This window comes from Eumetopias jubatus, unplaced genomic scaffold (genome assembly GCF_037043125.1).
Source record: "Eumetopias jubatus isolate StellerSeaLion01/CBP00866 unplaced genomic scaffold, mEumJub1_p1.0 scaffold_8, whole genome shotgun sequence".
Lineage (NCBI taxonomy): Eukaryota > Metazoa > Chordata > Mammalia > Carnivora > Otariidae > Eumetopias > Eumetopias jubatus.
The window spans coordinates 78,475,344-78,488,436 of NW_028274814.1; the positions used below are offsets into that span (position 1 = coordinate 78,475,344).

At 55.4% G+C, this 13,093-nt stretch overlaps 1 protein-coding gene across 1 annotated transcript; it reads left to right on the top strand.

Annotated features, from left to right (window-relative positions):
• The first annotated feature begins 8,408 nt into the window (after positions 1–8,408).
• PRPH (peripherin) lies at positions 8,409–11,915 on the top strand. Its single transcript, XM_028125632.2, has 9 exons — positions 8,409–8,950; positions 9,360–9,420; positions 9,603–9,698; positions 10,103–10,270; positions 10,373–10,498; positions 10,587–10,807; positions 10,918–10,967; positions 11,203–11,282; positions 11,535–11,915. The coding sequence occupies exons 1-9, from the start codon at positions 8,409–8,411 to the stop codon at positions 11,598–11,600; spliced, it is 1,410 nt and encodes a 469-aa protein (XP_027981433.1). The 3' UTR covers positions 11,601–11,915.
• Positions 11,916–13,093: the final 1,178 nt, after the last annotated feature.

Consider the following 13,093-nt stretch of genomic DNA (forward strand, 5'->3'; position numbering starts at 1 on the left):
TCGCAGCCCGTGGAACTGTAAGTACCACCTCCCACCACAGCATCTTCTTTAGGAGAGTGGGGGAGGAGTGCCAGGTGCCCCAGAGTTTCCTGCTCTCACCTTCCGCAGGACCAGACTAAAGGGCTCATAGACATTGTCTGGAGGAAGGGAGTCTGCCAGGTGGGCCAGCACCAAGTCCACACCTCCTCTCGGGCACTCTGAATCAACAGAGAGTTGGGGTTTAGGGAGGACATCACTGCCCTCCTTGGACTCCCTGACTGTGGTCTACTCTGAAAGTGGATCCTTCAGCTGCAGATGAGATCACACGTATGTTCCAGCTCTGGTACCAGCCCAAGACAGGCTGCCCCTGCTTTTCCCATCTCTTCCCCTCTCTGTATGGGGACTGCTGCTCCTCATCCAGAGGATCTTGGCACATCACCCTGTGAAGGAAGAGCTTCAAGCTCCTGGGGAGCAGTGTGCTCTGAGACCCACCATGATTTTTTAAAAATGTTTCTTTTATTCCTTGAGTCCTCTACTCAACAACCTATCTGCTTGGAAAAAATGTCAGAGATCATTTAAGCCAACCCCTTTCTTTAACCATGTGGACAGCACGGCCCAGTGACTGGCCCAGGCCTGGGACCCGGTTTCTTGATTTGTGGTTAGGTGCTCTTTCCTTGCAACATGAGCCATCTTGCATGTAAACCCCTCTGCCTAGCTTTCCTGCCCTCCATAAACCAGTCCCACCTGCTCAGGATGCCCACAGCCTTCCCACAAAACTCTTCAGCCCTAGCCTCACTAAGGCGCTGTTGTTCTTCATGTTCCCTAGAGTTTAGCCATCCAAATCCCCGCCATCCTTCAGGGCCTTAGAATCAACTCAGCACAGAATGTTCTCACTGATCGTGCTGTCGGACCAGAGCATCAGGCTTATTCAGGACTACAGGGCTCATTATCTGCTGGCCCAGGAAGAACTCCTGCCTTGACCTTCATCCTTTCACATGGGGTGGCCCTACCTCCTCCCCACGCAGGGACCTACTGACCAATGAATGACCTACCAATTGTAAACTGACTGAAAGGCATTGAGCCCATGGGGGAGCTCCTAGGAAATGAGGTCAGGGGACCCCATGCACCCATGTTTGATTGGCGAGACCAACTCCATGTGGAGACCATAGGCTTAGAGGAGGGAAGTTTCTGCTCCAGGGTCTCTCCGACTGTGGAGACAACATCCTCTGCCTGGGAGTAGGGAGAAGCTCTCATCAGGCACAGTCCCTTCCAAGAGACCTGCAGAATCAAGTGGAGGCCAAGGTGAGGGCCTAGTTTCTATTCTGATAAGCGGTGACTAACTCGGCACCTGCTCCTTGGTCTCACTCACCCAGTAGCCAGAGCCTCTGCCTTGCACCACAATAGCATCAAAGACAATGGAACTGACCTACTAGAAAGAAGGCCTGGGAAGTCAGGACACTTTACTGTTAAAGGTGCTCCTGTGGGCACTTGCCAAGAACAAGAACATTCCCTTACACGATCATATTCCCACCTTCACACCTAAAAACAGAATAATCATTCCACAGCCTACAATACACAAATTACTACAGTAGCGCTTTTCCCCCCTTCAAATCTGGGACCCAATCTAGGTTTATACATTGCATTTAGTTGTTGTATATCTTGGTCTCTTTTTTCGTCTAGAACAATCTCCCACTGTAGTGGGTTGAGGAGTGGCCCATTAAAAAGATATGTCAGCATCCGGGAACCTGTGAATGTGACTTTATTTGGAAGAAGGGTCTTTGCAAAATGTAGTTAAGGATCTTGATATCATCCTAGATTAACTGGGTCCCCAAATCCAATGACAAGTGTCTTTATAAGAAGGAAAAGAGAAGACACAAACACAGAGGAGAAGGTCATGTGAAGACAGAGGCAGAGATTAGAGATGCGGCCACAAGCCAAGGAGCACCAGGAGCTACCAGAAGCTGGAAGAGGCAACCAAGGATTCTCCCCTAGAGCCTTTGGAGGTACAGGCCTGGCAACATCTTGATTTTGGACTTCCGGCCTCCAAAACTGTGAGAATGAATTTCTGTTGTTTTAAGCCACCAAGTTTGTGGTCATTTCTTATGACATCCCTAGGAAATTAATATGCCCACCTTTTAAAAAGATGACACTGACTTTTTTGGGGTACCTAGGTGGCTTAGTCTGTTAAGCGTCTGCCTTCGGCTCAGGTCACGATCTCAGGGTCCTGGGATCGCGCCCCACATCGGGCTCCTTGCTCAGTGGGGAGCCTGCTTCCCCCTCTTCCTCTGCCCGCCCCCCACTTGTGCACTCTCTCTCTCTCAAATACATAAAATCTTTAAAGAAAAATGACACTGACTTTTTAAAGGGTCTAGGAATTGTTGTACTATAGAATGTCCCAATTCTGAAATTGTCTTCAGATTGACCTTTTAAAGTCATAAATCAGATCAAGTCATTCCCCTGCTTAAAACCCTCCAATGGCTTTTCATTGCATTAAAATAAAATAAGCTATAAATTCTTTACTCTGATTTACAAAGCCCGGCATGCCCTGACTCCTTCCCACACCTCTAACGTCACCCTTCCCTCTCTCCTCACCCACCTTGCTCTAGCCTCACCGACCTTTCTCTAACTCCTCAAACATGCCAGGTTCATCCCAGGCTTACCCCTATGCTCTGGCTCTTCCCTCTGCCCAGCTGACAACCAAAAACAATTTTTGATCCTTGATCCCAGATTGGGGGAAATAGTTAGGATGTACATTATTAGGACAATTGGGGGGAATTCTAATAGGACTATTTATTAGATAATATTGTTCTATCAATGTTAAATTTCTTGAGTGGGTTAATAGTACCATAGGAAAATATCTTTGTTCTTAGGAGATGCATGCTGAAGTATTTGGGGGTGAAATATCATGATGCCTGAATCTTAATTTCAAAGGGATTGTGGCAAAATATTGACAACTGGTAAGTCCAGGAGAAAGGTAGAGTGGTGTTTATAGCAGGCTTCTTTCAACTTTCTCTGGGTTTGAAACTCTTCAAAATAAAATGGGGAAAAAAGATGGACAGTTTAAAGAAAAAACTTAATCCCAGAACTCACTCAAATGTTCGTGTGCATTAAAAATCACCTAGGAAGTTTGTTAAAATGCGGATTCTAGAGAATCAGGAGACCTGCAGGAGGCTTGGAATCTACTTTTTAACAGTCCCTCAGGTGACTGTCAAGTCCTCAGGCCACGCAGGGAGAAGGAAAATTCACTTAGCATTCCATGTCCGTAAGCTGCTCTCCTGTTCTCCAGCTGAGGGGTAGCTGATTGGAAAGGTCAGGAAGGCAAGTGGAGATGTGATTTTAGGATGGGGCAGGACTGGAGATGGTGAACACAGGAGAAGATGAGGGTGCTGGGGGTGGTGTTTGAAGGCAGAGAATAGATTTTGCCCTGCTTCCCTGGCTTTTTGCTTGGCGGTGGGAGCTGCTGGGGTGGTATAGAGGAGGCTCCTAGGAATCAGGGCTCTGAACTCCTAATACCAGTGTTGCTATTCTATTTTACACACCCTTATGAATTTTTCTCAGTTATAGAAAGAAGGTCCAATAATGGTGAATTCCCCAAATTTCAATGTTCCGTGAACCTTGAGTCTTAGAGGTGTTCAGACTGCAAACATGTCATTCTAGCTTCTGACCAGAAGGTGGCAGCAACACATCTCTCTTTATTTTCCAGACCAGCTATCATGGGAAAGATTTTTTTCAGGGGCCTCAGAATTTCCTTCAGTTTAACCAACATTTATTTGACCTAGATCCTACGCTATACTCCACAGCCACAAAGGTCACTAAGACCCGACCCCTGCCCTCAAAGATCATATTGTCAGGGATGGGGGAGTCAGATATATAAACAGATTAGTGCTAGTTTTCTAGCTGTGTGACCTTGGGCAAGTTGCTTAACCTCTCTGGGCCTCAGTTTTTTCAACTGTGGAATGAGAATCATAATAGTACCTATGCTGTAGAGTGATTAGGAGGATTAAAAATAATAACATGTATAAAATGTATGCCACATAGGAAGTGTTAGCTATTACTATATGATACAGTGAGAAAAATGATGGGATGGAAAAGATGCCCAGAGTGCCCCCTAACTGGGAGGAGTGGAGCCCCCAGAGGGAGATAATGGGGAAGGGATTCCACCCTGGTGCAGCCAGTCAGTCAGCGGGGACCCTGTGGCTGGACCAGCCTGGGAGAGAACCCACTTTGAGAAGTGTGGAGCCGGAATCCTCCCGGCTGAGGCTCATCTTGGCTCCTACAGGGCCAGAGCCCAGAACATCAGCAGCTCCTGACCCATCAGGATGTGCCTTCCTGCAGAGGGAGCTACTCTTAGCTTGCTGTGCAACCTCAGACAGGCAATTTTGTCCCTCTGAGCCTTGAGTTCTACCTAAGTGACGGGGAAAGGAACCCACAGAACCACGGGATGGTGCCAAGTGCCACATCTGGGCACCAGGGAGAATCGGCTGGATAGTCAGCCAGTACAGGGGAAGCAGGACTTGGAGCTAGGGGCGTAAAGGGTGCACTAGGAAGGCAAAGAGATCTTGAGGATGACACTGGACTATCCCCAGGATGTGGACTGGAGGTCGAGCCAGTCCTAGATCTCTGAAGGGCAGGGGGACCCCAGCTGACACTTCATTACAAGTAATCAGGGCTATGGCATGGGTCCTCTGTGTCTCAGTTTCCTCCCCATCTCCCGGTAGGGGAAGAAGGCCATCAACAGTGCTGAGCACCTGCTATGAGCCTCATGACATGCTAATTACTTCATGCACAAGTAGTACACGAAGTACTTAGATCTCACTTACATGTCACAACACCCAGGGATGGAGGTGTCATTATCTCTATTTTACAGATGAAGAAATGGAAGCTCAGAGAGGACAAGTAAGTTGCCAAGGGTCACACAGCTCAGAAGTGCCCAGGCTGGTGGCCTGATCTCTTCTCCCATGACCTTCTCCTTCATTTGACTTTAGCCTCCGTTGCCCACTCCCTTAAAAACACCCTGGAAATCTTACCACTCATCAATACCTCAGCTCCAGAATCACAAATTCATGCATCTCACTCTCTGAAAACAACTTCCTACCCTCTCGGTGCCTCTTTCAATTCCCCTGTACTAGGACTGTTCTTTGGCCTTGCCTGGGAGACCAGCTATGGACCTCTTTACTCTCCCAGTCTCCCACCCTCACCTGCCAACACACCCTTTCTTCATCCAGCTTTGAGTCCCTGGCCTGTTGTTCGGTAGCACTTCCCAGTAAACTTCATTGCTCACCTTCCTGACAAACCCCTGAATGCATCTAATTGTCATTTTTCTCCAAGCCTTTACCGGAGCAGCTGGCTAATCCTTGTACAGCACATATCGCGTGCCATGCACTAAATGCCTCACATATTATAACTCAGCTAATCCTCCAATACTATGAGGAAGGTACAATTCTTATTGCCCTATTTATGGATAAAGAAAATGGAGTGAACAGAGGGAAATCACTCACCCAAACCCAAAAGCATACAGCTAATTAAATTGAGGAGCCATGATCTCACCGAGGTGGTCTGTCCAGAGTCCATGTCTTCATCAGTACAGTGGGGAAAGATCAGCCAGGCAGTCCTTGGCTCCTTCCGCCCTGGGTCCAGAACCGCTCTCAGCCACTAGCGGAGACACTCCAAGAGAAGTCCAGATCCTCACTGCATTCGGCAGCTGGCAATATCACTTGGGAGATCAAGAATGATAATAGTAAAACTAACTTACGTTTCAGCCATTATCATATGTGTCCTAAGTATTTAATTCTCCCAGCAACAGTATGAGGTAGAGGTTACGATTATCTACATTTTACTGGGGGACATGGAAGGGCATTGTAACAAGCCTAAATTCCTACAACATACAATGTTGGAGTCAGATGGGAAGCTTGGCAGCTGGATGCCCAAGCCCTGGCTCTTAACTGTGACCCTTTCCTACCTTTCTTCCTGGCTCTTTCTGAGTAAGCGGGGGAGTCTTCTCTGACATGCTGGCTGGCCTGCTTCCCCCACCCAGGCCCCGACCTCACTCCCTCCCTCCACAGCTCCCTGAGCCCTGCTGAGGCGGCCCTGGTCCCCTCTCCTCTGAGGCACCGGGGTGGTGAGCTGGGAGCTTAAGCAGCGAAAGGCTGGGAGCTCCACCTGCAACTGCCTGGGCTCAGCCCAAGGGGCCTCTACGCGACGCTCAAAGGCCCAGATCTACCAGCAGTGACCTATAAAGACAGAGCCTGGGAAGGACCAGCTCAGGCTCCCAGTTTGCTCCCCATGGACAGCAGACAGGGACAGGGCAGGGCCTGGGCTGGGGTCCATGGGGCTCCAGGCCAAGGGCAGCTGGGGCTCAGAGCCTAGGGCTGTGGCACAAAGCACCAACACTTCCCCAGCATCTGCGCCCCGCCCCCCACAGCCGCCAAGCCCCTACCCCCAGCCCAGGCTGGGCCGCACCCCTCCCCACTCCTAGAAGTCAGGGGGACAGGCCCGGGTTTATCCATCCCGTTCCCTCTCTCCCATCCTCCCTCTCCCCATTCCCCTGGCAACCAAACCAGACCCATCAAGGAGAAGGACCTGGCAGCTGTGCAGGGAGAGACTAATGGCCCGGAAGGAAGGAGGGGCCTGGAGAGGAGACGTGAAGGAAGGCGGTAGGGATGTGAGCAGGCGGGCGTTGGCCCATCTCAGAGGACACACAAAGGAGGGGAGGTTCCTCTGCCCTGCAATGCTGAAGAGCTGGCTGGCCAAGGAGCCGCCCTCCTCACCCCCTCACCCAGAGATCCAGCCTGGAGTCCCAAACCTTCTTCCCCAGATGCCCAGCTCTAGTCCTCAGGGCCTGTCTGAGGTGGACCTGTCCGAGCAGGAAAGCCCTGGAGTCCCCGGCGGCGGCAGCCCCATGGCTCTTGGCAAACCCAGCGGGCCTCAGCACCCTGGCTCCTGCAGACCACCTGAGCTGCCTCTGTCCGCTCCGGGGCGGCCTGTGCCTGAGTTCTGGAAGCCACAGACATGCAAAGGCCAGACGTCAGCCTTCCTGAAAACTGGGGCGGGGGAGGGCCGGAAGGGATGTGTGGTTGTGTGTGTGTGTGATGTGTGTGCCTATAGGTGATGTAGTGCTCTTATGCATATGCATCTGTTTGTGTGCACAGGCTTGTGGATCTGCTTTGGGGCCTTCTCTCTCCTCTTTCAGTCCCTGGACCACCAGCGATGGACGCTTTCTCTTTCTCCATCTCTTCCCCATCCAGCCCCGCCCATCCCTGGGTACCTGAACTCCTCAATACTGGTAACCGGTTCCTGCCAGTCCATTCATCTCTCAGCCTTGGCAGCAGCTGCTGCCCTCAGCCCCCTCCCCTTCCTACCTCAGGAATCACTTTGCTTCCCGTAAGGCCCATGACTGAGCAGCCGTTGGTTGGGGGAAGGGAGAATCCAGTAAAGCTGGACAGCCTACAACTGGCTCGTTCAGCTCGGCCTCTGGCCGGGCACAGACCCTCTGGAGTGGGACCCAGAGCTGGGCCCAGCCACCCTCCACGCCCCTCCCCCCGGGCCGACCCTGTGGCGGCCTGGTGTAGGTCCAGGTTTGGGAGCTGTGTCTTTAAGGCTGAGCCATCAGCAGGCAACCCCCTGGCCAAGTGTCCAGAGGAGGGGGAGGGGAAATGGCCAGTCCATTAGCTGCAGAGCTGGCGCCAGGCAGCAGACCTCCACGGGGCTCTGGGGATTACGGAGGGATCAGCCCTTCCCCACCCCCTGAGCTCGCTCGCCCTCCTGTCCCCCATTCCTCCCTGGGTGTGGTAACAGAGAGGTAGCTGACAGCAGGTAAAATCAGGATCTAGCCTTCAGGGGACAAGTGGGGGCACAGGCCCTGGGGCTGAAGCCAGGCCAACTCTCCATCTGCCCTGGGCCACCTCCTCACCACTCAGGCGCCAGAAGCCTGCCCTTCAAACTCCAGGCCTCCCATCCCCCCCTTTCTCTTACTGCTGTATAACTGACCTAACATTATATTAATTTCAGGGGGACAGTGTAATGACTCTACGTTTGCACATCTCCGATTTTTACCAGCTCTTTCAAGCGGGAACCCCAGCTCCTGTCAGGCCCTCCCACCCTAGGCTCCCGCTTTGGATGCCTGCTGGAAGGTGCTGACCCCCATCCCAGGCCTGCCGGTGGTCGCCAGGCCCGCTTCCCTCCCCGCCAGCAACAGGGGGAATCAAGTAGGCAGGGTGCCAAGAGCCTTGGAGGGAGGGTGCGGCTCTCCTGCTGCTCCGCAGGGGTGGGGCGTCCCCCTCCCCACATAGCCCCGCCGTCAGGCCAGTGGGAGGAGCTGCCCGTGCCCCCCCTGAGCCTGCAAGGCTATAAAGCCGCCTCGCAGCGGTCTGCAGCTCCCTCCCAGCTCCCGGACCAGCTCTGCCAGGGGTGACTGCCCATCTTCGGCCGCCATGAGCCACCCGTCGGGCCTCCGAGCCAGCGTCACTTCCACCTCCTACCGCCGCACCTTCGGGCCACCGCCCTCACTGTCCCCCGGGGCCTACTCCTATGCGTCCAGCTCCCGCTTCTCGAGCAGCCGCCTGCTGGGCTCGGCGTCCCCCGGCTCCTCCGTGCGCCTGGGCAGCTTCCGCGGCCCCCGGGCGGGCGCGGGCGCCCTCCTGCGCCTGCCCTCGGAGCGCCTCGACTTTTCCATGGCCGAGGCCCTGAACCAGGAGTTCCTGGCCACGCGCAGCAACGAGAAGCAGGAGCTGCAGGAGCTCAACGACCGCTTCGCCAACTTCATTGAGAAGGTGCGCTTCCTGGAGCAGCAGAACGCGGCCTTGCGCGGGGAGCTGAGCCAGGCCCGGGGCCAGGAGCCGGCGCGCGCCGACCAGCTGTGCCAGCAGGAGCTGCGCGAGCTGCGCAGGGAGCTAGAGCTGCTGGGCCGCGAGCGCGACCGGGTGCAGGTGGAGCGCGACGGGCTGGCGGAGGACCTGGCGGCGCTCAAGCAGAGGTCAGGGGGCAGGGCCGGGGCTGGGCGGCGGCCGTCGAGGCGGCTGCTCCTCGCTCGGCTCCCTGCCCGCCCAGCCGCCGGAGGGAGTGGCTCCCCTCGTCTACCCAGGCGCGTGCAGGGAGCAAGCTCGCCCGCGGGCTCTCACCGTCCCCCCCACACACACCCGCCCTCCTCCTACCACCGTGCTGCCTCTCTGGAGAGGGGAGGGAGGAGCCACTATGTCTGCCCTGTGTATAAAGGGGGTGCCATCTCAGCTCCCAGCCCGTTAGAGAGAAAGTCGGGCAGCTTGAAGACCCCTCCTTCCTCAGAGTCCTGGACAGTAGCAGCCTCTAACCTAGACCCTGGGGTGCGCGGGCGGATGGTTGGGCGGTGACCCTGCAACTCAGCCTCTGCCCATTCTCCTCGCCAGGTTGGAGGAGGAGACCCGCAAGAGGGAGGATGCGGAACACAACCTCGTGCTCTTCCGCAAGGTGAGCCCGGGCCCCACGTCAGCGCAGTCTCCCCACGTCTACCCCCGCCTGCGCATCTAGGGTGACAAGCGTGGGCGCCAGGAGGCGACCAGAAGCCTCCAGAGACAGGCAGGGAGGGCCTGGCCCTTCCTCGGCCTGAGCAGTCCCTCCCTGCTCTTGAACCCCCTCTGCCACCCCTTAAGGACGTGGACGACGCCACCCTGTCCCGCCTGGAACTAGAGCGCAAGATTGAGTCTCTGATGGATGAGATTGAGTTCCTCAAGAAGCTACACGAGGAGGTAGGTGGACCGAGTGTCAGTAGAGGCTTCGAAGGTTGCAGGTTGGTCTCATTGGAGCTGAAAGGCAGGCGCTGGAGAAGATTGGCGAATGCAGGGGAGGACTCGCCCGAAGGAAGAGAAGTGAGATTCGCTGGGTAGACGCAGCCCCTCAACCCGCCCTCTACAGGTGGTTTGACTCCCACCCCTGCGCCACCTGGTGGCGAGCAGCGGAACTGCACTCCATCACTTGGCCGCGGGCTTGGAGCACACCGGGGCGCGGGACGTGCGCTCAGTCCTCGGTGCGCTGCACTCCCTGGCGCCCCCTTCTGTTCATTCGAGCGTTTCTTCTCTTTTCTGTGCGTGAACTGCGCGGCCCGCATGGGATCCGCGCGGCAACCTCGACAACTTGTTGTCCTGGGCGGCAGGAGCTGCGAGACCTGCAGGTGAGCGTGGAGAGCCAACAGGTGCAGCAGGTCGAGGTGGAGGCCACCGTGAAGCCTGAGCTGACGGCGGCGCTGAGGGACATCCGCGCGCAGTACGAGAGCATCGCGGCGAAGAACCTGCAGGAGGCAGAGGAGTGGTACAAGTCCAAAGTGCGAGAGCCCGGGAGGGCGAGGGAGGGTCTGGGCGAGTGGGGCGCTGCGGGGAGCGCGCGTGCCGTCAGCTCACGGCTTGTGTTGCCTCGCACGCCGCAGTACGCGGACCTGTCCGACGCCGCCAACCGGAACCACGAGGCCCTGCGTCAGGCCAAGCAGGAGATGAACGAGTCCCGACGCCAGATACAGAGCCTGACTTGTGAGGTGGACGGGCTGCGCGGCACGGTGAGTACCCGACTTCGCGCCCGGGCCTGGGGGCGGGGGGCGGAGGATGAAGGCTGTTCCCCCAGTTGACCCCCTGCTGCCCTCCCAGAACGAGGCGCTGCTCAGACAGCTGCGGGAGCTAGAGGAGCAGTTTGCCCTGGAGGCGGGCGGGTACCAGGCGGGTGCCGCGAGGCTCGAGGAGGAGCTGCGACAGCTAAAGGAGGAGATGGCCCGGCACCTGCGCGAGTACCAGGAGCTCCTCAACGTCAAGATGGCCCTGGACATCGAGATCGCCACCTACCGAAAGCTGCTGGAGGGCGAGGAGAGCAGGTAGGGGGCGGGGCTGCTGGAGGGTGAGAGTGTAAGGGGTGGTAGGGATTGGGTGTTCAGGGAAGGGACGGGGCCTGGGTCCAGTCGCTGACCCCTTGCTTCGCTCCCAGGATCTCCGTGCCGGTCCATTCTTTTGCATCCTTAAGCATAAAGACGACTGGTGAGTCTCCCACGCCTGGCTTCCAATCTGCCTGTCCCCTGGTCCACTTCTGCCCCGACCAGACTCTTGCTATGTATGCTTCTGCTCAGGGATCGATTCTGCCCAGGAACGACTGAGTCCTAGTCTGTGCCCCCAAGCCCTGCCACTCCCCTCCCCTCAGAGATGAGAGGGAGGGCTTAAGAGGAGGGACACCGCAAGCCTCCTCTCTTCCACCCCGTCATCCTACTTTTTCCAGTGCCTGAGGTGGAGCCTCCTCAGGACAGCCATGGCAGGAAGATGGTTCTGATCAAGACCATTGAGACCCGGGATGGGGAGGTGAGATGGACCACTTGAGCCCAGGACCCCATCATTGCCCACACTATTTCTGAGCCCCAACCTGGCTGCCGCCGATGTTAGAGTATTGCGGGTTAGCGGTCTTTGGGGCTGGAGGGAGACAGGGCGATAGAGAAGGTGGACAGATAGGAGCCTCAGCTGGTTTTGCTGGAGAAGGAGACAGCCTACCCCACAGGAGAGCAAAGGAGGGTGGTGCTGAATGGTTTGTGCCCGTCACATGCCTTGCCCCAGCAGGTGGTGACTGAGTCCCAGAAGGAGCAGCGCAGTGAGCTGGACAAGTCTTCTACTCACAGCTACTGAACCCACTGGTCCAGAGCTCCCTACCCTGCCCTAGGCCTGCTCCAAGTCCCAGACCCCAACACCTCTACTGAATTAGTCCTCTCAGCTCTGCATGTGTCTAGGGGATGGCACAAGTCACCCCTTCCCTGACCTGTGGCCAAGCCCTACCCAGCCAGCAGTACCTGGCCCTTCTCTCCCTGCCCTGACACATATATATATGACCTGTATGTTCCACCTTATTGAGTCCTAGTAAGAGGCTGGCGATCCCCAGATCTGTTCTCCTCCTGCCATTATCCCATGACCAGTGGAGTGGGCCAGGGTCCGAGTTTCACTTGTGAATCAAATAAAACTGCTGTCAAGAGAAATATCTCCAGTGCATTTGTGTCTGTGGAAGTGGGGATGCCTGTGGGGAGCGGGCTCAGCAGTACTTCCCCCTTGCCTCTAGTCATTTCTTTTTTTTTTTTTTAAGATTTTATTTATTTGACAGGGAGAGAGACACAGCGAGAGAGGGAACACAAGCAGGAGCAGTGGGAGAGGGAGAGGCAGGCTCTCCGCTGAGCAGGGAGCCCGACGCGGGGCTTGATCCCAGGACCCTGGGACCATGACCTGAGCCGAAGGCAGACGCTTAACGGCTGAGCCCCCCAGGCGCCCCGTCTCTAGTCATTTCTTTTCTGCATCCTGTATCTTGGCATCTCTGACCCCTGTCTATCCTTCTAGTTCTGCATCCACTCCTTCTCAACTTCTATTATGGCGGCCCTGAATGTCCAGGTGCCTTCTGGATGTGCCGTAGGCCCCTCAAACTCAACATGTCCAAAGGAGAGTTCCTCATTTCCCTCTGCACCTGCGATCATGTTCTTCCTTCGGGGTTCCCCACTCTAGAAGAAGGCACCACTAAGAACTTCTGCTGCCAAATTAGAACACCTCATCTTCTTCTCCTTTCTTTTCTTACCCCTCCAATTCTGTCAATTCTACTTCTTAATTCTTTCAAGTCTGTCTTGTTCTCCCCATCTCCACTGCCACCACCCTAGTCCAGGCCACCATCATTGTTTGCCAGGGTTCATTATCTCCCTCAGTGGTGTCTTGCCCTTGGCCTTGCCCTGCCACCCACCTAAACCTACTTGACACACTTGGCTAGCAAATCAGATTCTGCCACCCTCACTCTCCACCCTGCTTGAAAATGTCCACTTCTACAATGCCCTCCAACTCTATTCCATCCTGCCCTTGCCTTCAAGTCAAGATCCATTTCTGAGTTTGTTTAAAATGATCTTTGTCAGTCAATTATTGTGCTACGTGCAGGGAGTAAGCCAGGGTCCCCGCTCTCGAGGAGTTCCCAGTCTGGGGTAGGGGCGAGGGACTGACAAGCAGGTCATTACCGCCTTGTGAAGAGCGCTGTGACTGGGAAAGAAGATGACCTTGTGGGGACATGAGGAGCGTCTAACCCAGGCTTGCAGGAAACGTTCCCCCGCCCCCCATGATGCTGAGCACTGAAAGGAGCAGGAGTTATTCAGGTAAAG